This window comes from Oreochromis niloticus, linkage group LG2 (genome assembly GCF_001858045.2).
Source record: "Oreochromis niloticus isolate F11D_XX linkage group LG2, O_niloticus_UMD_NMBU, whole genome shotgun sequence".
NCBI lineage: Eukaryota > Metazoa > Chordata > Actinopteri > Cichliformes > Cichlidae > Oreochromis > Oreochromis niloticus.
Window position 1 is genome coordinate 25,798,264 of NC_031966.2, and position 25,561 is coordinate 25,823,824.

At 41.4% G+C, this 25,561-nt stretch overlaps 2 protein-coding genes across 4 annotated transcripts; one reads left to right on the plus strand and one right to left on the minus strand.

Moving 5' to 3' along the window:
• The first annotated feature begins 264 nt into the window (after positions 1-264).
• On the plus strand, positions 265-17,627 carry mapk9 (mitogen-activated protein kinase 9). 3 transcript variants are annotated; one of them, XM_025897008.1, is made up of 12 exons: positions 265-490; positions 5,858-6,004; positions 7,939-8,068; positions 8,369-8,427; positions 8,768-8,906; positions 9,301-9,466; positions 10,085-10,156; positions 12,389-12,571; positions 13,014-13,138; positions 13,236-13,299; positions 13,453-13,524; positions 14,905-17,627. In XM_025897008.1, the coding sequence occupies exons 2-12, from the start codon at positions 5,889-5,891 to the stop codon at positions 15,039-15,041; spliced, it is 1,263 nt and encodes a 420-aa protein (XP_025752793.1). In that variant the 5' UTR covers positions 265-490; positions 5,858-5,888; the 3' UTR covers positions 15,042-17,627. The 3 variants fall into 3 exon arrangements, with proteins under 3 accessions (XP_025752793.1, XP_013133015.1, XP_005467841.1); XM_013277561.3 differs by lacking the exon at positions 10,085-10,156 and adding an exon at positions 11,163-11,234 and having other exon boundaries at positions 14,968-17,627; XM_005467784.4 differs by lacking the exon at positions 10,085-10,156 and adding an exon at positions 11,163-11,234 and having other exon boundaries at positions 266-490.
• Positions 16,314-21,493, minus strand: si:ch211-247j9.1 (uncharacterized). The gene is made up of 2 exons (XM_005467783.4): positions 20,314-21,493; positions 16,314-17,930 (listed from the first exon to the last, which is right to left on the minus strand). The coding sequence occupies exons 1-2, from the start codon at positions 21,270-21,272 to the stop codon at positions 17,693-17,695; spliced, it is 1,197 nt and encodes a 398-aa protein (XP_005467840.1). The 5' UTR covers positions 21,273-21,493; the 3' UTR covers positions 16,314-17,692.
• Between the last annotated feature and the right edge of the window lie 4,068 nt (positions 21,494-25,561).

A 25,561-nucleotide genomic window follows, 5' to 3' on the forward strand; every position in this document is an offset into this window, starting at 1 on the left:
GGTTTACCTGTCTGTTCATTCCCCCCTACCACACCCCCATTCACTTTCTAATATTTATGCATAGTTATTGATTTTGTCTTGTGTGTCTTTATTTGTGCCCTCATAGGATTATTGTTATTATTTAGGGTTTCCTGTTTTTTGTAATTTTTCAAAACACATACATTATTACATTAACCAATCACACGAAGAAGAAAAAGTTTTCCAAGTTTTGGCTAAGGGAAAAAAAACTTTGCGCCCACGTAAACTCTGCGTGATGACGTCATGCCCGTGCTGGGTCTCTGCTTGTTGTGGCGTTCCCTTCCTCCGCACCCGTCCGTCCGTGCTGCCGCTGGAGTTAGCTAGGAACTAAAGGAAGGTCTGTCAGTCGTGACAGCCGGGCCGACCGTCCTTTTCAACTTTTCCAAGCCCAGGTTGTGTCTGAGGAGCCCGGGGAGTGTTTTATCTATATTTTCGATGCATGGGAGTGCCCTGGGAGAGACGAAGGGAGAAGGTAGGTCTCGCCGCAGCAGCTGCCGCCTGCTGCCCGTTCGCTGGTCCGCCGGAGCTTACAGTTCAGCCTGACTACCGCATTGCTGCCCACCGAATTGAAAAACAATGGTAGTGTAGGCCCTGCTAACTTCGTACCTTTACTGAGGTGTGGGGAACTCAGCTGTCGTGTATGCTGGTGTAACTTTAGCTGTGTAAACCGATGGTTTCTGACTGTGTTAAAGCACCGAGTGCCAACAGTGCTGCGGCCACGGTGTGTCATACCCGGGTGACTTCATACCTCACACTCTGTGTGTGTGTGTGTGTGTGTGTGTGTGTGTTGTAGAGCAGGCGTGCGGCGCTATGAAATGCTAAAAATTCACGTCGTCTAGCTGTCAGTTCGCATAGCTTACCCACAGAGCCTCGAAAACACACATGTAATCCAAATTAATGACATTTGTGTAGGCCTGCTCACAAACCTTAACCACAGTCACCACAAGCGCAGGTGCAGATGCAATGAAAACTAGGGGGATTTTTTTTCTTCACAGCCCAAGCTAGGTTTTTCTGGCATGTCATTGGCAAGGCGAGCTCGTCAGTGATTCAGCCACTTTGTGCGCACTTAACTTTTTAGTGGGATCACATGGATGTTCAGAGTGTGTCCAACTTTGCCGTGTTTTAATTTGCATCCTTCTTCTTCCCCGGGAGACTGCTCTCAAAGACTAATTTGGTGTGTCTAGTTCAGCAGCAGTAGACTCCCGTGTAGTTGTACCCATCCCTGCTGTGTTTTGTAACTCTGCTACATCAAGATGAGATGCTGAGGCTTCAGGCCATGCTAATCTGATCTCATGGCCAGCTCACTGACTCCCCATCTTAACTCCCAAGTCTAGGCCACGTCAGACCCCCAAGCCTGGATTAGACTGAACTGAACAGTCACTGCCACGAGCTTTGGTTGAGGTCCGTGATGCTTGTGTGAAGGTCACTTCTCTCATCAACTCTTTGATCATCATACCATTGCATAAATATGGATTAGTGTAATAAGTATCATCACGTAAGAGAAAAGGAGTACGTAACCCCCATCTTTTCATTCATATTCCAGATAACTGTATTCTTTACAGTTTATAGCACCATGAGGTGACTGTTATTGAGATTTGGTGCTATATAAATAAATAAATATGAATTGATTTGAATTTCTCAGTGACAAAGAATTAGAATTCCAGTGAGTTAGCACCCTGTCCTACTAGGCTTTAACAATAAACTGGAAGCTCATTGTAAAAGGTTTCCATACCCGAGCATTATAACCTTTAACTCTAGAACTATTCATATTTTCAGTAATTTCAGCCATTTTTAGGCATATATCGGTTTGATATTTGAACTGTGCCAGAAGCACACTGCATCAATCCTTTTTTTTTGGTCGGCAGTTCAATTTCAGGCTCCTCAATCATATACTGAAGTGTTCTTGAGCAATGCACACAACTCTAAACTGCTGCATACACTGTACCAGTCACTAAATACAGTGCATGTTAATATTTGTAATTAAAATCATCTTGAATAATGTGCAGGGGGGGAAAATGTGTTATTTGAGTACATTTTCTCAGCCATAAAACTGTAACACTGTTTGCACTAAGAAAACATCCAGCCAAACTGGATATTCTTTACTATTCTGATTCTGATAAACTATTGCTGCATAGAAAACAGAGTGTAAAAAAATAAAAATTAATTAATTAATAAGGCTTCCAGGCCTGAAAAGTGAAACCAACTGAGAAGTACCTTAAGCTGTCTTTTTCTTTTTCTTTTACTTTTTTTTAAAATGGCCATGTGGGCTGGTGGGCTGGTGTTTTCCGCTGTTGACCAATAGTACACAGGAGGGTTTGTATAATAGGTAATATTCCCCAACTGGTTGATTATATTCTGCCTTGATTTATGGGAGTAAATATATATTACTGTGTGTAAGTGATTGTGTGAACAATGGCCACAAGGGCCCTGATACCAGTGTTTTCCGGTTCTGCAGAAGTTTATGGGAAAACAGACCTCAGGCTTGACCTCTGTAAACACTTTCCTGATGACATGATGAGCTCAGTCGCTCATATCGTCGATACAACATAAACTCCATTTAGTAAATTTTGGGTATTCTCATTTTCAGAAAGGAGGATCACACACGGTGTGCTTGTTGAGCCTGCGGTGTCACTGTCAGACTCACCCCTCGCTTGTCACATCGCTTTTCAAAACACCAACCAGATATGACACGGCGAAAACGCTCGACTCGAGGCTTTCACTCTTACTACGAGTAAGCCTTGAAGCTCTTTTCTGAACTGAGATTCTGTCATATTTCAGGCCTGCTTATAGAACAAAATGACTGGGTTTGCATCATTAGTGAGGTCATCAGGTTTACTGATATACAGGTATCGAAACTCACCCATTAAGGGCATGGGTGAGGTCGTTAAATGTCGTCTTTATGTGGAAAAGAGTTAAAACAGGACTTCACAAACCAGTGGATGATGTCATAGTAGCTACGTCTACCTTTAATTCAGTCTGAGGGGGAAAAAACTGGAGACACTGTTGATGACAGTGTTCCCTGTAAGCTTTTAGATTAATAGGCAGTTTTGTGGTTGACATGGTTTAATCATCCTTTTTAAAATAATTTTCAACCTAAAGTAGTGTTTTGTTTGTTTTCCCTCTGGTATTTGATGAAGTGTTTTAGCAGTTTATCTGCATTCACAGGATCAGCTGCATCAGTGTTGCCCTTAACCTTGGCTAGTAATGATTAATGGTATCATTCACAAGCAGTTTGTTCTGGGATGTCTCTTCCTTTTAGTGTACCCACAGTTGCTGAGGAATCTCTGGGGAACTTTTTTCCACACGATCGATTTACCTTTTGATTTTAAATAAATTCCTCAGAGCCTGCTGCCCAGAACTGTGGCAGGTGTCTGCCTATGTTTCTGTTTGGCTTTCTGAGCGGTATGTAGCTTTAATCAAACAGTTGTTCCCTGTCAGTGTTTGTGCTGAATCAACTTTACAATTACCCAGTAGTTGTGACTAACCTGGCACCAGGTGACTGATGAAGCTACAGTGGTTTTGGTTATGAATAATGGTCTCCTCAGAGCATCCTTTAACTCGATGTGTGTGTTGCAAAAGCAGCACACCAGATCTTATATGAAAAAATATAAATATCTCAAAATGCTGCTGTTGTCAGTGAGGCTAAAATGGTCTTTTCTGTATTTTTTAGCAGAAGGTGTTTGTGTCCTGTGGCCTGAGATCTGTGCTGTTGAGATGTGGAGTACAGCCTTGGCATTAGCATGCTGTTTTGCCTGTACCTACATTTTACATCATTATGTAAACAGAAAAGCTCAGCTTGCGTGTCAGTCACAGCAGTCATGAAAATATATATCTGTCAGGACCATCATTGGAGATATCTGTGAGGAGGCCGTAGGAACGATGCAATTGAGGGGGTATGTTAGTAGCACAATAGGAAAAGGACAAAGCCAAAGAAGTTGTGAAAAACAAAAAGAATGAAGGAAGTAAAGGTCTTTGCAGTTCTTCCCTTGGGTGTAGTCAGAGAGCCAGCTGGATGTATGTTTGAAAGAGAGGAGACAGGCAGAGGAAGAAAGTAACTGAGAAGGATTCATTTTTCATCTGACTAATGGCAAGGTTGCAGTTCTGTACCTCCTACACGTGAAGGCTTTTTCCCAGTGTTTGTTCATGGTCAAAAAACCCCGGCCTACAAACGGGCGAATAAGTCATAACAAACCACAGTAGGAAATAAACAATCATATACAATGGCAAGCAGAGACGTGGACCTTTGCCATCAGTAAATGTCGCCTTATTTGTCGATAACAATGTTTGGCTGATATAGCTGTATACCAGTGCATACCAACCAGCATTATTATTTACACATCATTTTTTTTCCTTTATCTAAAAATGGAAGTTAAAACTGTGAAGCAAACAATGAAAATACACACACACAAACACTGGAGATTATTTAGGGCATGTTTGAAAAGTGTCCTTTAGTTTGAGAGTAAGAAACAATTACCAGTGGCTGTTATGCTTTACATGCATGGAAAAGGTCCAGCTGAGGCATGTATAGGTTTTGAAGGAACTTAGGTTGATCTCCAGACAGTGATCTTTTAAGGATGGCCTAGCTCATTTCAACAATGTGGCACTTACTGAGTGTGATGCAGCACAGTGGTATGTGCCCCCTTTTCACAGCTAGTTTTGAAATGTATTCCTTAAATAAAATTCCGAATAAGCATCACCTTTAGGTAAATTTATAATTGAAATAATTTGCATGCTAATTCTTGATTATTGGAGAATGAACTACAATCATTAGATTTTCTTTTGATTAATTTTTTTAATAAATGTTTCTGTCTCCAGTTGAACATTTAAGCTAAACGCACACACTTTGTTACCCGACAGCAGTTCTGTTTCAGATTCCTTATGTAGCTCTTTGCTTTTTTAGCTTTAGCTTTACAGTTTTTTTTTCTGGTCCATTCGATCATAAACGTCTTATTTTTCTCGTCAGCACGTTTGTGTCTGTGACCACGAAATCCAGTGATTGCTTGTCTCGCTGTTCCCCGTCAAAGGGGGAAAAAAATGGGTCTCCTTTCAAACTGGTGACTGTTTTCTGAAGGAATGACAAACAGCCGTGACTGCTTGCTGTTGCGTAGCTACACGATTATGTGTTCTCGCCCACAGATGTATGCACATACACACATAAACTATTGCCAAGAGTAATACCCCTCCACTTCCTGTCTGTGGAAACTGTGCTAACACTTTCATATTTTGTTATAAACACTCAAGCACATCGTGTAATTTATTAGCATGTATGTGCTCATCCAGTGCTCATAGCTGAACGCACACTTGTAGTGAAGCTGGATGCAGTTCAAGAAACAATGAAGAGGCTCAAGCTAAATGCTGCGTGTGTGAGTGTGCGTGGTATGTTCGTGTTTACTGAGGGAACTGTAAGCTGTTAGCCTTCTCGCTCCTCTGTTTTAACAAGCGCACCAAACATTAAAGGCTCAGCCTGTAGCTCCAGCCTTATGCTGCTGTTATCATAAAAAATATTGGAGAAGCGTGAGGTTATCAATTAATCAATGAAAGCATTTAAAGTTCCATGCAAGTCAAGTCAAAGTTTATCTTGGATTAGATATTTTATTGGCCCTAACAGACGATCCTCGTCTTTAGTTTTAGAAAAAAGTAACTCTTTTGGGAAGGGTTGTTCAAGGTTTTTACCTCAATAAAGTGCTACATTCAACTGAGCCTGTCTCTCATCTGTTAAGCTGTGCTGTGTCCCCCTCTCCAGCCCTTTTCACACACTGTGAAACGGAGAGCAGAGGAGAGCGTGCATGGGATTCGAACATGGTGATATTCATCTGTTTTGTTTTCCTTTGTCCTGCAGACAGCGCTGGTGGTCCTGACTGTTCAGCAGGATGAGTGAGGCGGAGGGGCAGTTCTACAGTGTTCAGGTGGTGGACTCCACCTTCACTGTACTCAAGCGCTACCAGCAGTTGCGGCCCATTGGCTCTGGGGCCCAAGGCATTGTTTGGTAAGACTGCAGTTTTTTTTAGTTTGATTGATTAAATGGGCACAGGTTAAAACTTTAGACTGCTTTGGGAAATCTACATTCTAACTTGCGTAGTAACTGAAAACCTTTTTTTTTCCCCTACACCGTAAACTTCCATACCACTCAAGGTGACACGTAGTTACATTTTTCGGGAGGTGCAGGTCGGGTAGAATATTGTGGCGTAGGATTAAAATGGGGTTTCGGTTACGGTGTAGATCTGACGCTGAAGTATAATTCATGTGTTAGTGATTGTTGCAAAATCGGTTGAGCGCCTTTGGGTCAGGTGTTAGATAGGCTGGCTCATTATCAAGTGTCACAGCTTGCAGCGACTCTTAAATAGAGACACAGTTAATGTGATCAGTAGTGTCATCTGTGTTTTTGCTTCCATCATGAGTGTAAATGTTGCTGGAAAAAGTACTGTAATGTCAATATCATTGTTCCAAGCTGAAAATCTCACATTTGTTGAAGCTATTGATTAGAAATATTGGCACCCTTGACTTAATTCATTAATGGCTACATCATTATATCAAATGGAGCTTGAATTTAATTTTAGATATGTTTCCCTGAATGTCAGACTTACAGAGTACTGTGCGAAAGTCCTGAGCCATCATTTCTTTGTGTTTTGTTTCCAAGGAGCCAGATTTTCTGGTTGTTTTCCAAGTGGTCTTGAGCAATTTTTGTCCAGGCTTTCTGAAGGTCTTCAAAGGGATTCTTTTGTTTTGTTTTGTTTTATTTATATTTTTTTTTGTTTGTTAAACCACTTACATTGAATCATTCAAACAGAAAAAAATTAACTTATGGGATGATCCAGTGTTGATCCCTTGAGTTAGGTGTAAAAAAACAGACATATTGGCAGCTTTAATGTGGCACTTTGTTACGCAGAAACACAATTTATTCAAATTTCCTTAGTTGAGTCAATGGAAAATCACATCCAAAGAACAGCTTTGAATCTCCTTAACGAAGCCTGGAGAACTATTCCTGAAGACTACGTGAAGAAAGCAGACTCAGAGAGCTCAGGCTGTGTAGACGTTTCAAGGGGTTCATATCAAATGTTAACTTTCAAGCTTGTTGGAATTATATAAAGTCTGCCTTTCCCTCATATACTGTATTTACATGTGTTTTTGCACATGTTTCAGTAAATCACTGCCCCCATCTGGTTTGGGTTTAGGTTGCTTTATGGGTGCAGACCCATGGGTAGATTTGGTCTGCAGTCGTGAGTCATCCATCCTCACACGCACCCCGCACCTGTTTTATGTTGTATTCTATTGATTTGCATTGTTGTGTTATACTTTCATTTCTTATGTTTCATTATGAAGCACTTTGTGATTTCTGTCTGTGAAAAGTGCTATACAAATACATTTTACTGAGAGTTAAACTGCTGTGGTTTAGGTGACCTTTTGAAGCTAAATATTTTCCATTTTTCTCAATAATATGGTTTTTATTGCCCTGATAATGTTTCAGAGCCCCTTAAACTTGAGATCTCTCTTTGGCAAGACTAACCACCTTGAATATTCTCTGAAGTCTCTGCGAGCTAACCCTAACCCAAGGCCATAATGTAGGCATTAGATACAAGAGCTAAACTGTATTAACATTTATTACAGTGTACTACTGTTAAGGCTTTACAAAAATCAGCACGTAGTGTTGATTTAAATGAATATCACTACCCCTAAGGGCTCTTAGCAGGGTTTTAGACTGAAGTCATCTTTGAAGAGCTGATTTCTTTGCTCTGTGCAGCCCCATGTTTAAAGTAGGGTCGTAAAAAATCATATTTTTATTTTTACTATTTTTAAAATGTGAATGAAACTGAATGTGTAACCTGGAATTTTTGAATAAACTTTTTTCTCTGGGATGCATTTAGTTTCTTCTTTGATAACATTTGTCTCTGTCTTTTTCCTCTTTAATTAAATCTGTTGCAGCTCTGCTCTAGATACGGTCCTCAGTATACCAGTGGCAGTGAAAAAGCTGTGTCGGCCCTTTCAGAACCAGACCCATGCTAAGCGTGCCTACAGGGAGCTGGTGCTGCTCAAATGTGTCAACCACAAAAATGTAAATCTTCTTTTTCTACCTGCAATAAAATGTGTTGAACGTTTGATAAAGGTTAAACGGAGGTGTGGCCGAAAAATGTTAAAGTTTATAATTTCCATCTCTCGTGTGTTAGACAATATTTTTAATATGAAGAGGCAGCCAGAACATATTTAATATAAATTTGAATTAAAGTTATCTCCTTGCATTAAATATAACATTTCTGTTTTGAGGTAACAGAAGCCCTGCTGTGCCTTTAGTTGGGCCTCTGCAGTAGGTGGGAGAGCGACAGAGTAGAGTAACGGCTTGTCTCTCTGCTTGCAGATCATCCGTCTGATCAATGTATTCACGCCTCAGAAGTCCCTGGAGGAATTTCAGGATCTGTGAGTGGCACTCAAGTGTTTTTTGGCTGCTTTGGTTTTCTCTCAGATGCAAAGATTTAAACTGAAGTATTTTGCGCCTTTCTTTCATCTAACAAACATCCTCTTATTTACTTTCCAACGTTCTCTAATCCTCTGCGTTGCTTTCATTCGGTCTCTGGTTTCTATTTTTCATGCTTTGCCTTTGTCACATTTCCTCTATCTGCTTTCTTACTTTGTCTTCTTTCTGATTCTTTTTTTTTAATCCCTGTTATTTTGTTTCTTTTCTTTGCACTTGTAGCTCTCGCTGTTGAACATTAGCACACAAAAACAGTTTTCACTTCTAATCATTTCCTCCTCTCAGGTATCTGGTGATGGAGCTAATGGATGCCAGCCTATGCCAGGTGATCCATATGGACCTAGACCACGAGAGGATGTCCTACCTGCTATACCAGATCCTTTGTGGCATCAGGCACCTGCACTCTGCTGGCATAATCCACAGGGTAAGTGCAAGCAGTAAATGTGCTGCTGGCTAAAAGAGTCAGTCTGAAAACACAGTAACTTAATACTTAAATAGCGCTTAAAAGTTTCACGTTTCCTATGTTGTGCCTGTAACCTGACAACTCTTTAATATTTATTCAAACATGAAAAAAATTGGCATTTATTTAAACTTTTGCTTGTTTTGGTATTTTAGCATTAACCAATGAGTATATCTCTGAAATAACATTGTTCATTTTGTATTTATATTTATATTTTGTATTTAGACAATTCTTTCAAAGTTAACTTTAAAATGGTTATATTAAATTTCCAGCTGCTTGTTCTATATTAAACAAATAGTTTTAGATAAATGTGCCTGTTTTCCTACAAATTTATAGATTTTTTTTTTTCCCCACTCAGGATCTGAAGCCCAGTAACATTGTGGTTAAGTCAGATTGCACACTAAAGATCTTAGACTTTGGCCTAGCTAGGACAGCCTGCACTAATTTTATGATGACCCCGTACGTGGTGACCAGATATTACCGTGCCCCGGAGGTCATTCTCGGCATGAAGTACAAGGAAAATGGTGAGTACAAACCAACACCAGTCTTAAAAGTATAACTTTTAAACACTACTTGGTCAACATGTAACACTGTTCTCTTTCAGAATAATTATTTTATAATAATCTGTCTGACATGACTTTATGTAGCGTGTCCGTGCTATACTCTGTTTGCAGAATGAAAATCATTTAACACATCAGGATTTATGAATACAAGCTGCTCCCTGGAGCTCTTCATGTTCTTGAAGGTTTTTTTAACCTTTGTGATTAATTGATGTTTTTGATTATTGTGGGGGGGGTTTTTTCTTTCTGGTCCAATGCTCCAAAAAAAAAAAAAAAACCCACTCACTGACCACTTTATTAGATGCACTTTGCTCTAGTACCAGGTTGGTCTCCCTTTTACCTTCAGAATTGGGAAAATGACTAAATTGAGTTTCTGTCATGTGACTGGCTGATTGGTTATCTGCATTAGTCAGCAGTTGAACGGGTGTGCCTAATAAAGTGAAAGGTGAGTGTGTATTAGCAATGGTTCTCAAGTGCAAAGTGGTAACATTAATTAATTTTGATTCATCATAGTAAGTTTGACTCTTGGTATATTAGCATGATGTTAACAAATATGTTTACTATACCACCACTCTGCTGCAGTGGACCTGTGGTCAGTTGGCTGCATAATGGCTGAAATGATTTCTCACAAAGTCCTCTTTCCTGGAAAGGACTGTATCCTTTCTTGTTCGTCTCACACAACAGTTGGTTGCTCTGTCTGGAGCCAGGAGACATTGAGATATTTTTGTTTGTTAAAGGCAAGAATTGTTTATTTAGTTGCATAAAACACATCTGGAGGGGGGAATCAAAGCAATAGTTAAGTTAATATTCTGAGAAATGCATGCTCTGTGTAGAGCCATTGCAGTCAGAGATAGAAACCTGACCCGTGATATTATTTATCTACTAAACAGACAGGTTATCTCAATATTTTCTGACCTGGGTTAATTACAGGGTGGAGCATGAAATATGACTCATCATATTGGGGTAGGTTTGGAAAATGGAAGTAGTCCTGGAACTGCTCTCCAAAGAATGTAGCTAATCTGTGAGACCAATCATCAGTGAAACCCACCCAGAGTTTACATTTATGTAATGGCTGAGTGGACTTGGAGTAGATTCTCTGGAGATATTTTCAGAGAGAGAACTTTTAATTTTTAGGGAAGGTGAATTTGAGGGAAAAAGAGGAGTTAATGGGTATTTGCCCCAGACAACCACTGACAAGCAAGCAGTCGACTTGGAGAGTGAGAGAGAGAAACGAAATACAGCCTGTCCTGCTAAGTGCGTACAATTACACACATGAAAAATGAGGGAGAGAGCAACAGCTGTGCAAACTGATAAGCCAGGCTGTGGAGAAAGGCGTGGAAAGCTGAGACTGACTCCGGAGCGAGAGAAAGAAAAGCCTGAAGATGGCTATGATGAAAGCCTCAGGCCGCGACTCTGCTGGCAGATGCACCAAAACCGATGAGAGCTCATGTTTCGCATTTTAAATGTTTCTCATTCAAATTTGAATCCATAGAGCATGATGTTCATCATTCTGTGTGTCACTTTATGTTACTATATATTCAGTGTGGATTTGTATTATGTAGTTGATGTTATCTGGTCACTTTTAATTTAATATCTCTTCTGTGTGGTTATGTGTGTGTTTGTGTGCATCTGTGCGTGCTTGTGTGTTTTCTGTTCCCAGTGGACATCTGGTCAGTGGGGTGTATCATGGGAGAGATGGTAAAGGGCAGCGTCATCTTCCAGGGCACTGATCGTATCCTTCACAGCTCTCATCGTCTCTGTGCCGGTTGTTGTCCCTCCTCCTGCATCGTCATTCACTCTCTATCAAATATTTCTAGTCTTGTGGGTCTCCCGGCACACTCGCACCTTCTCAGCTGTTGAATTTACAATTTACAAAACACTCAGGCTGAGTTTAAACATAAAGTTTTGTGTTTTCTCTGTAGAGTCTAACTCATTATACACTGATATGATTTACTTATTTTGCAGATCCTAACCCACTGAGAATTTTTTACTCCTAATATATCCAGTATAGGTCAGGCTCTAATTCCCGGTTCTCTTCAATAAATATTAATCTCTGTTGTTACATATGTAAGGTGCCTCTTAGCTCCCAGCTTCCCCTTTGCATTGCACCCGAGTAGCTGAGAATGGATGCTGGGCACAAGTGTGATTCGATGATAGATTGCTTCCCATGCTTTGAAGTAATTGCCTTGTCCAGAAGTAACTCAGCAGACCATGCATATCTGTATTTTTAGCCATGCTAACATGGTTCTTCATATTGTAATACTGCTCTGTTCACTTAACTGAGTCGCCACATTAACCTAGACTGAAATTGCCCAATATCCACCTGATGGATTGGGACAGATACCCATTGTTCCCAGATTAGGGACTTTTTATATGTTGCCACGATGTGGTTACATCTGTAGCTTTTCAGGATGAATCATTGCTTTTGTAGTTATTTGACAGTAAATTGACTCAGCGTCTATTTGATGCATTTACATTTCTTTAGAGCACAAATTCCTGTTAATCTGAGTGTGAATGGTAATAACTGGTAATCATGTAAGGTCAAAATTTTCATCTCTCCTATGCTTTGGTGATAGTTACAGCATTACAGTAGTTACATTACCATAAGGCTTGGCTGTGCTTTATCTTTTGTGACTGTTAGTCAACATCAGCATGCTAAATTAGCAGGAAAAAACACACCACTTTAACATAAGCATGTTGTTGTCATGCATCAGCATCAATTTTGACTTGTTTTGCTAGTTTCCACACTGAACATTGAACATTGCAGAATGATTTAGTGTACATGTCGGATCAATTCTGTACCTTTTCATCTGTTCTTTTCACTTGCTTACATGTGCACAGGCCCATCAATTTACTGGATATTTCCATAACAAGTGTGTTTTCTAGACATCGACCAGTGGAATAAGGTGATTGAGATTCTGGGCACACCCAGTCTCGAGTTTATGAACCGACTGATGGAGACAGTGAGGAACTATGTGATGAACAAGCCACAGTACCCTGGCGTCAGCTTTGGCGAGCTTTTCCCAGACTGGGCCTTCCCTTCTGAGTCAGAACATGACAAATTGAAGAGTAAGAATTTTTGATACTCTATTTATGTAGAGTGTTATTTTTAGAATAGAATAGAATAGCCTTTGTCATTGTACAGGGTACAACGAAATTGGAGTGCCACTCCCTTGGTGCAAAATGCAATAATAAATGTAAAATATAAAAAGTACAATAAAACAATCGTAAGTACTCAAACAATAGTAAGTACGATATATACAAGATAGCAGCATTAATATAATGATAGTATTAGTATCCAATGATACTGCTGTACTGCATAGTTTTAGTAATTAATCTGCGGTGTAATGGTGTAGCTTAAGAGGTCAAATGGAACAAATCTTGACATTGACAGAAATGTTCGCCAACACCATCAGGGACAATATTCAGTTGTCAAAAAGAATACTTAAATTTAATGATGTCGTAAGCCTGTTTCAATAGTAATCCTGCCCTTCCTGTGTTGTCATAACAGCAAGTCAAGCACGGGATTTGCTTTCCAAAATGCTGGTCATTGATCCCGAGTGCCGCATATCTGTAGAAGAAGCTCTTAATCACCCCTACATTCACGTGTGGTACGACCCGGCAGAGGCCGACGCGGTGAGCAAGCTGTTCCCCTCAATTTGTGGTAAACTTTATCAGCGCTGCGGCTGTGTGTGACCTTCCTCTGACATGGGTATTTCCTTTTGTTTCACAGCCTCCTCCCCAGATTTCTGACAAGCAGCTGGAAGAGAGAGAGCACACTATTGAGCAGTGGAAAGGTGGGATACACTGACCTCTAGAGAAGCAAACCAGCAGTGCACCATACCGGGCAACTGCTTTTCTACTGTTGCTGTAATCTGCTTTTGTGTTGAACGTCCAGGCGTGAGTGTGGTCACCACTGAAGGGCCTTAACCTGTTCTGTTTCTCCACAGAACTTATTTATGAAGAGGTGATTGACTGGGAGGAGAGGAACAAGAATGGTCTAATGAAAGAAGATTGCTCAGGTACAAAGATGCGGCTTATTTTTCCACTGTCAGCCCAAACATAGTTAGCATAAGCCCAAAGCTCCAGCGCCACTGGACTTGTCACTGTTTGAAAAACGCTTCAGCTTCACCAAAACAAACACTCACTTTGACGTTCATAAGGCGCAAAAGGATCCTCGAACAGTGTGTACATGTATTTATATTTTTTGTTAGTTTTGTTTGTTCACACACACAGACGTCAGTGTGCAGCAGTGGAAACAGTAGTTGTCCCTAAATATTGTCTTTCAGTACAATACTCTTAAAACAGCAGCATCATCTTAATGCCAGCAGTCTTATTAGCTACAGTACACTTTCATTTATGGGCCACAAGACAGCTATCCTTAAATGTACCATTGTGGACACATGTCATTTTAGGTAGGTATGCCATTTTATTAGGTATACCTTGCCATTTTGCCTTGAGAACTATCCTTAATTCTTAGTAGGATAATTCAACAACATGTTGGAAACATTTCTCAGGAATTGTGGTCCATATTGCTTTGATAGCGTCACACAGTTGCTGCACATTTGTCGGCTGCTCGTCCATGATGTGATTCTCTCATTCCACCACATCCCAGAGATGATTTACTGGACCCCGATCTGGCCTGTTTGTGCTGACAGTTAGAATGCAGTGAACTCGCTGTCATGTTCAAGAAAGCAGCTTGAGATTGTTAGCAGAAGAAGCTGTTAGAAGAGGGATACACTGGACATGGTCAGCAAGAGTCCTCAGGTAGCCTGTGATGTTTAAATAATGCTTAATTGGTACTAAGATGCCCAATGTGTGCCAAGAAAATATGCTCCAGACGATTACATCACCAGTAGCAGCCTGAACTGTTGATGCAAGGCAGGGTGAAGTCACGCTTTCATGTTGTCGACGACAAATTCTGACCCTACCATCTAAATGTCACTGCAGAAATCGAGACGCATCATATTAGACATTTTTCAAACCTGTGGTGAGCCCATGTTAATTGTAGCCTCAGTTGCTGCTCGCTGGATATTTCCTATTTTCAAACCATTCTCTGTAAACCTTGGAGGTGGTTGTGTAGGTCAGTAGTTTCTGAAACACTCAGACTACTCTGGCACCAACGACCATGCCACATTCAAAGTTACTTAAATCATTTTTCTTTCCCATTCTGATTCTCCGTTTGAACTTCAGCAGGTTGTCTTGAGCATGTCTACATGCACTGAGTTGCTGTCATGTGATTGGCTGATTAGGTATTTGTATTATCAGTTTAACAGGTATACCTAATAGAGCGGCTGTGAGTGGATGTTCCAGTAATAATGTACTAGGAAGTGTAAATTTTTGTTGCCATATGCAGCTAAATTTCTGGTTCTGTCTGTTGTTTTTTGTGTGTAACATGTCAGATGTGGTGTCAGGTTCGGCCTCCCAGTCCTCTTCAGCCAACGATATCTCGTCCATGTCCACAGAGCACACCTTGGCCTCAGACACAGACAGCAGCAGCATCGACACACTGACAGGACCTCTGGACGAGAATCACTGAACACAGACGTTTTCCACACATCTCTCTGTCCGTCTGCCTGCCTGCCATCTCCAGTTTTCGCTGTCCAAACATCAGTAGCCCTTTTCAGACATGGAATATGTAACATCGGTGAAGTCAGCAATCTGTTAAAGTGACGGCACAATCTTTCAGACATTGGTCAGTTTTACATCAGTGTTGTTCATGGATTCAACCCAACAAACATGACATGCCTGAATATTGTCAGCATTGCCTTTAGTTAAGCGTAAACACACTCTTGAGCGCGTTGTTCTCAAACAGGGGCACTCTGTGTATGTGTGTGTGCGCGCTGCTGAGAAAAGCCTTCCCACACAGGCTCCAAAGCAAATCTCTCTCTTCATGAGTGGGAATAATCAAAATGAAGAATGTTTTAATCTTATTGCAAACTAAGTTTATGAGCTAAAATGTTAATATGCGCATATTTTATTGTTTAGGGCCTTCTCTTGTGAGCTGAGCAACTCGCAAAGACGCGTTCGCGGCACACCTTTGGGCGTGCGTTACCGTTAATGTCCTGCATGCTCTTAGTCTTGTGCCATGCTGGAAGTCTTACGTAACCGTTACAAGGTCTGACCCAGGAGATTTGCCATCACAGGTTTGAATACATGAAGCAGACATGTTCAGACACCGTCAGGAGAGGGTACATGTCTGAAAGGGGCTTAACAGCCATCACCATCCTTTCTTTTCTTTGTTTTTTAACTCCACATCCACTAGTTCTGTCCCTTTATGTCTCTAGTTTTCCTCTTTATCCTCAATGGACAGGTTTATTTTTCTAATTTGTTACCCCCTCTGTCGTTGGAACTGCTGCCTGCAGGTAAAAGATACCTGTCCTCTGTTTTCTCCGTTGTTTTACTTGATCACCTGCCTCTATGCGGTGTATGCATCCATATTGATTTGCCAGTAGTAGGTGGGGGAGTTGTTTGTTTTTGTACGCCTGTATTTTAAAAGTTTTATTTTTTTAGCGAGTCGAGACCAGAGGTCATCGTCATCAAATCGGGGCAGGCAAGCATCACACTGCGACCTGCTCTAGTGCATGTTACGCCACAAAGAACAAAAGCTTACCATAAACTGATGGCATCAATCATCTGATGATCAAACACTGATCTAAAGTTTCATCAAAAGTATTGCAGATCTCCACAGCGGCGCGTTCTGCACAGTGTTTTTGTTTTTAATTGAATAATTAATTAATTGGCTTGAGTGATGTTGGTTTTAAGCTTTTCCCCCTGACAGCGAGGGGAAGCTGTGATTGCAGTGTTACTGTTTATTTCCCGATACAATGTACTGTATGTAAAGATGTCACTCATAGTGGCTGTAGACCCTTTCATTACACATAGATAGGATGTGCTTGTTTGGTTAAGAAATTCAACATGTCTGTGGAGCTACATATATCTATATCTATATATATTGCAATCACCCCTATTTGACTTACGGTACTGACTATCAGTGTGTACATCAAAAGATCGTAATCCTGTACATCCGGAAGAGGCAAAACAAGATACTTGTATTTATTTTTGTGTGTTCTTGCAGAGTGTTGCACACAATTACAGTGACGCCCGTGGGAATTAAGCCTCTTGTCAAAACATTTCATTGAAAAACGTGTGGGCTGCTCCCTTTTTTCTTTTTTTTCTTTTTTTTAAACCATTCCATTAGTGCTGGAAAAGTTACACAATGAATCATGAAACCAGACGACACGTTTTAACCTGCATGAAGGCTTCACACCTGTAAGAAACTGTAGTTCTTGCGATACAAAGAATTGCATTCAAGTGCATTCTTTCACTCACAGTATGTTTCCGTTCTTAATTCAGAAAGTTTTTGGAGTTGGGGAGCTGTTGTAGTTTTTCGAGGGTTTGTTTTTTGTTGTTTTTTTTTGGCCTTAAATGTGTGTTGTATGTTTTATGAGAACATGCTGTGCAGCACTCGTCCTTATTTTTGAATAATCTGACCCAGCTGTTCAGGTTTTTTAAAAGTTCCCAGAGAGAAAGCAGACATGGTGTGGTTTAAGCGTGGATGAGACTGTGTTGTCCTGAATCAGAATCTGAAACTCAAAGATAAACCTTGAAAATGGACTGTGCAGCTGCCCCTCTTTTTTTCTTTTTTTATGCATAACTGATTGCACATGTGATGGACATGCAGAAAGAAGACACTACGGAGTCACCGAGGACTAATGCACTATGTTGTACACAACCATGACCTTATTCTTTCAGTCATGCCTTAAATGACCTGAGGAGTGGCCATCCAACTCTCCAAATCTTAGCAGATAACCTGAGCAACGTGATGCTCAGTCCTTATCTCATGTGTTTACTATGTTTTTAAAAGAAAATACTCCATTGTATACACTGTACATCTCAGTTTGTTCCTCCTTTTATTTCCAGAGATGTCCTCTGTGATTGCAATGACCACAATATTACCATTTGGCCAACATCTTTTGCCCATACTCAGCTAATAAAGTGGACATCAGTGATTATTTTTCTTTCTTTGGTGCCGTTTTGTGCAATTCTCAGATTCTTCATGAGGAAATGACTGTACATTGCTTTATTAGTGACATAGTGATAAAAGACCCTCGTTAGAGTGTAATGACCAGCTCATCTTGTGCATTTATTTCCTACTCTTTGCACACACTGCTCGTATCATAACCTTTATCAAAAGCTCTTCACAATGTGTTCTGTTTTCTTTTCCTCGTTGTTGAGCTCTCCAAAGATGTCAAAAAACTGCTCCATCTCTCTCTGCATCGTGGTATTATGTGCTTCCGCGGCAGCCCGTGCCCGTTCAGATTCCACGATCTTCGCCTGCACAACCTGGTACCAGTGCCGCTGCTGTGCGAGGTTTGTTTTCAGACAAACTACCTCCACCTGTAGCTCTTCATTTCTCTGCTCCAGACTGATGACGTGAGGAGGAAAAGAGACAATATTAAAGTTAAAAAGGAGAAGAATAGGGTAAAGGATAAGAATTTATTTGTAATTTATTTAAAAATGACAGGATGGATTACTGGATTGTTCCTTATATCAACAACATAATTAGAGTCCTGTAAAAAAAAGTACACAAGTCTTTTAATATCCAAGGTAACCTGAGTGAATATAAAATACAGTTTTTAAATGATTTCCTTTAAGGGAAAAAACACTATCCAACACTATCCAAACCTACTTGACCTTGTATGAAAAGTAACACTGCCAGCTTATTAAATCATGAATTAACTGTGATTAACCACACTTTCTGGGAAGCCAAATTCAGTTTCACTAGGCACCTCCAGGGCTTATTGTTACCATATGTGTTAAACTAAGCAGTCACTTAAATAGAATCTGACAAACTGAAGTAGGCTAACTTGTTTCAAACAAACACATTTATTTAAAAAAAAAAAAAAAAAGCCCAGCAAGAAAGAATTACAAAGCTGTTTCTATGACTTTGGGACTAGTGAACGACAGAGAGAGCCATTATCCACAAATGAAGAAAACATGGAACAGTGGTGGCTGACCTACCAAAATTACTCCAAGACTGCCTCGGCAACTTATGCAGAAAGTGACCGGAGAACGCAGAACAACATCTAAAGAACTGCAGGCATCACCTGCCTCGGTTAAAGCCAGAGTTCATGATTCAACAATAAGAAAGAAACTGGGTAAAAATGGCCTCCATTGTAGAGTTCCAAGGAGAAACCCACTGCTGATCAGAAAGAAAACAAAGGCTTGTTTCACATTTGAAAGAAAAAAAAAAAACATCTTGATGATCCCAGAGACTTGTGGGAAAATGTTTTGTGGACTGATGAGGCAAAGTTAAACTTTCTGGAAGGTTTGCATCCTGTTACATCTGGCAAAAAAAACGACGGCATTTCATAAAAGGAACATCATATCGACAGTCATACACGGTGGTGGTAGTGTCATCGTCCGGGGCCGCTTTGCTGCTTCAGCATCTGGACGACTTGCTTTAATTATTGAAACCATAAATTCTGTCCAGCCATCTGTTCAAACTTGAGTTATGCAGCATGATGATGAGCCGAATGAAGGTAGTGGAGTGGCCTAGTCAAAGTCCAGTTCTAAATCCAACTCGGATGCTTTGGCATGACTTCAAACAGGTTGTTCGTGCCTGAAAACCCTCCAGTGTGCCTGAATTAAAACAACTCTACAAAGAGGTGTGGACCAGATTCCTCCACAGTGAAAGGCTCATTGCCAATTATTCCAAATGCTTAATTACAGTTCTTGCTCCAAAGGGTGGCACAACCAGTTATTAGGTTTAGGGAGCAATTGATCTTTTTTTTTTTTTTTTTTTTTTTACACAGGTTTGGATAGCTTTTCCCCCCTTAATTAATGAAATTAATATTTTAAAACTGCATTTTGTGTTTACTCTGGTTATTTTCATCTAATGTTAAAATTTGTCTGATGCTCTGAAACATGTAACTGTGACTAATATGCAAAAAACTAAGAAATCAAGAAGGGGGCAAATCACAGCACTGTTTGGTTGGAGAGTCTGAACAGGTAGTTCTAAAGCTTGGCGTGCAGAGTTAAATCTGTCTGCATATTTATGTATTTCTTTTCTTACGGTCCTTATTGAGCTAAAAGGATTGTCATCTCCACTACTACCAATGCATTACCTTACACTGAGTGTTGGTCTATCTATATCAGTAATAAATGAGGTACATGTTGTGTCTAGGTCAGCAGCATGACCCCTTAAATTAGCTCTCTTTCCACTGTCATGAGCTGGTCTATATGTCATGCGCACGGACTGTGCTTCTTTTTTTTGCTGGCTTATACCAACTAGATGGCAACAAAAAAGCAGGTTTCTCCTTATTTTGCCACAAACATAGATGCACATCCGTTTCCGCTCCAGACTAAAAAACCCAAATCACAACTTTGGTTATCCAAAATGCAGGGAGTTGTTTCGTGTGTATACAAGCAGCATTTCCATCATAGCACATCACGAGGAGATCCGTGGGAAACTATGACAGAATTGAATCAGCTCTCGCTGATCTGTGAACTAAACAGGATATAGGGTGAAGCTTGGAGTCAACTGAGGGACCACGCCAGCACAGCTGAGTGGACACACGTACACACTTTCTTTGCCTGGGAACAGTGTGTTACCCTTCACTGAAAATACACCGCAGGCTGGAAAATTCTTAAAGTCATTAAGCTGTAAGTGTATGCTAATATTAAAGCCAAAAGCATCACCACGTTACATTTTAAGACACTTCATATTGTTTCGCGTGGTGTAATTAATCTTTGTTGGGGATTTATAAATAGAAAATGTAGGACAAAGAAAAACAAGCTGAAGTTACCTGATTATCCGTGCTTCATATTCCTCTCTCTGCTTCATTATCTGGTGCTGCAGGCTGGTGAGGAGGCTGCGTAGAGCACTGGCAGAGGGGTCTGCCAGGGGTAATGGAGGGGGCACTCTGGGAGAAGATGTCTGTTTTGGCTGTTTGACATCAGCCGGAGGCCACAGCGGTGGGTCGTGACACTTGGTTTGACGCATCTGAGCGGAATTTTGTGTAAGATGTTGAGGAAGCGACATAGGGAGGTGGTGATGCTGCATCAGGTCCCCTTCTGTTAATCTACAGGATCCTGAGTCCAGCTCTGGCTCCTGTTCATGCTCCTCGTCTTGGTCTGGTTTCTGGTCCTGGTTGCTAGAACATCTTTTACTGAGCATCTTTTCAGTCACACGGTCGTCCTCCACCAGTCCCTGGATTTGTTTGGATGCTACAGCTTGGTGCATCTGCTCCTGCAAGTGTTCCTGGAGGCTTGTTTCTGTGTCAAAGTCCTGGAGGCTGTTGGATGTTTCAGCATCAGGGAGATTATCATACAGAGACAGAGCGCTCCGGTGCTCCTCACTCTGTGATGGGCTTGGGCTTTGGTTCACATGAACTCCCCAGCTACACCCCTGTTCTCCTCCTCTGTCTCCTCCTCTTGCTGTGTTTATGCCTCTGCTTAGCTCTGCTTCCCAGGCCTGTCTTCCCAGGCCTTCTTTACAGTTGCAGTAGCTGTGAGCTGGCCAAACGCCAGGCCCTCTTCCCCCACCGACCACTGTCTGAACCTCAGCCACAGCTGGGGCCAGACCAGGCAGTGGGCTCTGGGGGCCTGGGAGTCTGGTTACAGCAGGGCACACAACTCCACTCTCCATTTCCTTCTCCCTGGCTCTCTCTCGCTGGCCAAAAGGTGGGCAGTTGTCGTACGGGGGATCCGTGGAGCAGGAGCTGGCTGTGGTGGGGGTATCAGTGGGAAGGCAGTGCAGCTCCATGATCCAAGCAGGCACATGGGGGTGCTGAGAGAGTTAGATAACTGCCCTCCCCTTTTCAGTCTGCTGTAACTTGGGATTAAAGGCTTGGATTGTGGATTTGTGAAGCGTGGTATGGAGCCTCCTCTGTGCCAAGTGCTGATGTGTCGCAGGGAGAGGAAGGTGCAGGAGCCCTACTCCCCTTTGGCTGGCTCTCTTTGACCGAGTAGCCAGTGTGGTCTGTGTGCATGTGTGTGCATATGTGTGTGTGTGTCTTTAAGCAGGACTGACATCAGCTGTTACTTTAGCACAGCTTCTGGGGGAGGGAAGAGGGTGTAATATAGTCCGGTCCATTCCTGAAGACTGTCACAGATAACTGAGACCACAGAAATAGATGATGGCCACGGGCACAAAGTGTGAAACACTCTATGAAAGCTGTAATCGCCACACAATCTTTGTGCATTTTTAAAAAATGCATAAACCACGAGATTGAAATTTACTGGGATTACTTTTAATGCACTCATTCTGCATCACTACAAGTCCTAACCAGACGCTTGTACTGCAAGCAAAGGTTCACAGCATGAACTCCTGAGGAGTTCATTAGTGAATAAAAAACCACAAGGTGGCGCTACAGACAAGCTTTTTAACAAAGTGTTTTTCTGTCAGTGGGTGGTGTACCCTTGAGATCGCTCAGGATATTATTTAGTAAGCTCTTAGATACATGTGATTTAATTAGCTCCTCAAATAAACTGTTATTGTTATTCAGTTTCTTTTGTTGCCTCTCATGCACCTTCATTCACATATTACAGAAGTGGTCAAAAGTTTAGTGTATAGGTGAACAGTCCAGATAATTTGGGGCTCTTAATGACTTCTTTGAATTTCTCTTATCTAGAGGGTAACAACTGTACAGTATACACCTTTACTGACTTTAAAAAAAAAGAATTTGACTTTATTTTGGATTTTCACACCAGGCCAAATTATACACGCAGGCTCAAATGTATCCATACAATGTCCTGACTAATATTTGGTTAAGCATACCTTATCAAGTTGCACCTCAACCAGACACTTTTGTTAGCCACTAACAAGCTTCTGGCTGGAGATTTGAGCACTTTTCTTGGCAGAATTGGTAGAGTTCATTTAATTTGGTTGGTTTCCTGGCATGGACCTGCCTTTTAAGCATAGTCCACAAATTTTAAGTAGGGTTGAGGTTGGAGCTTTGGGAAGACCATTACAGAAGCATAATTTTAGCCTGCTTTGTCCATTCCAAAACTCAGTTTTGATGTGTGTTTGGCATCAATGTCCTGTTGGAACAGCCAGTTGTGTCCAAGTTTCAAACCATCTGCCTGTTGAATTGAACTGAAATTGAAGAATTAGGAGGTAGTCCTCCTCCAAGGAGTGTGGAAAGAAAGCGAATCCTGTGTGTAAAAATCTGACGCACCTGTATGTGACGTTTGCCTGTTTCTGTCTCTGTGGCCCCTCCTCAGGAAACATTCATAAAAGCAGTTTTCTTTACTTTGTCTTTTAGTCACCCTCCTACCAAAGAGTCAGACAACCTGAAGTGATAGTTCTCTGTTTATTTTAACCACTTGTCCCACTGAGGACTGCTTCCTTTCTAGACCTTAAACGATTCCAAAAAAAATGTGTTTTACAAACTCGTCACAGGAGTGTCTCACAAATGAAGGATGCACCGCAAATTTATTCTCTGCACAGCCACATTAGACACTCAGTTGTCCATCAACACTGACAAAGCTCCACTTTTATCCGCCCTATGTAAATTACCCCACACCCTTCAAGGCTGTGCAGACAGGCTGGGGTTTTTATTCTGTTTGTAGTAGTGCATTGCAGTATTTCAAAGCGCTTCTCGAAGCAATTTTCTGCTTTACCAAAATCCTCCTTGTCGATCTTGAAGTTAAAGAGGGAATTGCTTTGAGATTTCAAAGCACCTTGAGTGGTCAACAAGACTAGAAAAGCACTGTATAAATGCAGTGCATTTACTATTGACAGATACGGGTAATGTGTTGTTGTAGTTGTGCTCAAGGTAAGACCAGAAAATACCCCACTGAGGCAAAGCAGCAGCAAGAAAACAAGCCAGACATTAACTGTAATCCCTCTCACATCCCTCTGAGGGTTTGCCCTGACCTTCATGCGTCATTGAATATAGGATGGCCAACCTCGCTGTCCCCCTCCTCGCGCTGAATGCCGTGACTTATCACAGCTTGATCTTCACCCTGCAGAGGTTAAGCTTCCTTCAAGTCCCCTTATCACCCCAGCCCACTGCGCTATTTCCATCCTTCTATACTTCCTGTACATCTGCGTAGTTGTTTGTAGCCATGACAACAGAATCCATGGCAACAAAGATCTCCCTGGTATTAAACTAAAGGTAGATGTATGAGGGGGGAGGAAAGGTGGCGGGGCTGTGAGGGTGTTTTAACAAGCGTCTGGATGGAGAGTAATTGAGAAGGGCCTTGTTAACAAGAGACAGGGTCTTCTGCTTAACAGCCAAAGCTTCTCCGAGCAACACACGCTGATGGCTGTAGAGAGGCACATATACAACGCATGATGAAATTCAGTTCGTGACTAAGTGTAAAACCAAGAAAAAGATAAAGGAAAGTGTGACTGTGAGAGTTCTGAAAAGGAGTGGGAGAAATCACACAGCAGCTTCGCGAGGGAAACAGATAAGAAAAAGGCAAGAAGGGTTTGTCTGCAATGAGATGTTTTTGTCTGCATCCAGGTGTGTTTTGGCGAGATTAACATCCCTGCCTTTCCTTTTCTTTCATCTGCAGCCTCTCTGTGTGAAGCTTCTCTGCTACCTGAACAGGTTATGAACAGTTTCCTTGCTGTGTATGTAGACAGCCACGTCACCCCAGCAGCTCTCGCCAAGCCTCTCAAACATCAGTGCCACATCGAGTATAGTGCCAAAATATGTTGCCTTAGGTTGGGGATGTTTTTGATTGGGTTTTACGTGTGTGTGTGTGTGTGTTTCAGGAATAGTCATAATTGATGAATAGATTACATTAGCTCAGAAAAAAATGGGCCTCATTCACACATTTAGAGATTGCCAGCAGGAAGCTGCCATACAAGATACTTTGTGACAAAAGTAAAAGTATATGCAGCTTCCTTTCTAGTAAAGTCAAATATTTCTCTCAGTATTATTCAGCACATTTTCCGCATTTGCATATTAAACTGTATACAGTTCGGCCCATACTGTGTTGTACAAAGACACAGTGCTCATAGCTTTACCTCTGTACACCTACACGGTGGATGTGCAGACATTCATCTTTAATTCAAGGGCTTTTATAAACATTTTACATTTATACTCTGATTGAGAAGGTGTCTGCAGCCTGTCCAGTAAGTGGTGCAGAGGGTGAACAGGATTATCCATGATGGATAACAGTTTGTCCAGTGATCTCCTCTCCACCACAGCTCAAAAGGGTCAGTGTCACAGAGCTGGCCTTCTGAATAGTTTTATCAGATCTGTTGGTGTCACCATCTCCATTGCTGCTCCCCCAGCAGACCACAGAAAAGTACAATGACTGATAGAAAATCTCTAAACTTTGCTGTACCCACTGAAAAAGTTTCTGCTTCTTAAGCAAGAAATATACAGCCTCTGTGGTGGTCATTCTGTTCTGTCTGCTGCTGGTCAGGCTGGCTTCTTGCTTTTGAAGCCAATCGCCATGTCACCATTCAGAAGCAGAAGGTTCCTTGCAGACCCATCCACAAAATCATCTAGTGTTCTGTAATCCTCCTCCTGCCCATCACTTATACATCCAGCCACTGCAGAATCCTCAGAATATTATTGTAGGTGATCTGACCCTGAGTTGTACTGACATCCTGAGGTGTACAAGGTAACCAGGAATGGAGACAGTACAACCCCCTATAAAGTTTCTGTACTGCACATCACCAAATCAGACTGAGCTCTGCAAAGTGTGAAGACTCAAACCAGAAATGGTGAATGTTTGTTCAGCTTATATTTTGAAAGACAAGCGTTCTCTGTTTGTAGTTTTTGTTGCACTTTTCACATTTTCACTATTCTGTAAGTGTTTTGTGTTTGCAGACGACCTGGCGTCTTCCATGCAAATTACAAGCGGCTGAAACATCTTGCTAGCAATCGAAACAATCTCAAAGGGGCTTTTGTTGCAGCACTAAAGCCTCTTGGTAACCAGCTTCACCAAGCAACAGCCAGCAATCACTCACAACTGGTCAGTGAATACACATATTGCACATGCGAGAGGTCTCTAAATCCGAATGACTAAGATCTTATATGACTGAGGACCTATAAGGTTAAAGTGTCTTATAATCTTCAAAATATTTAC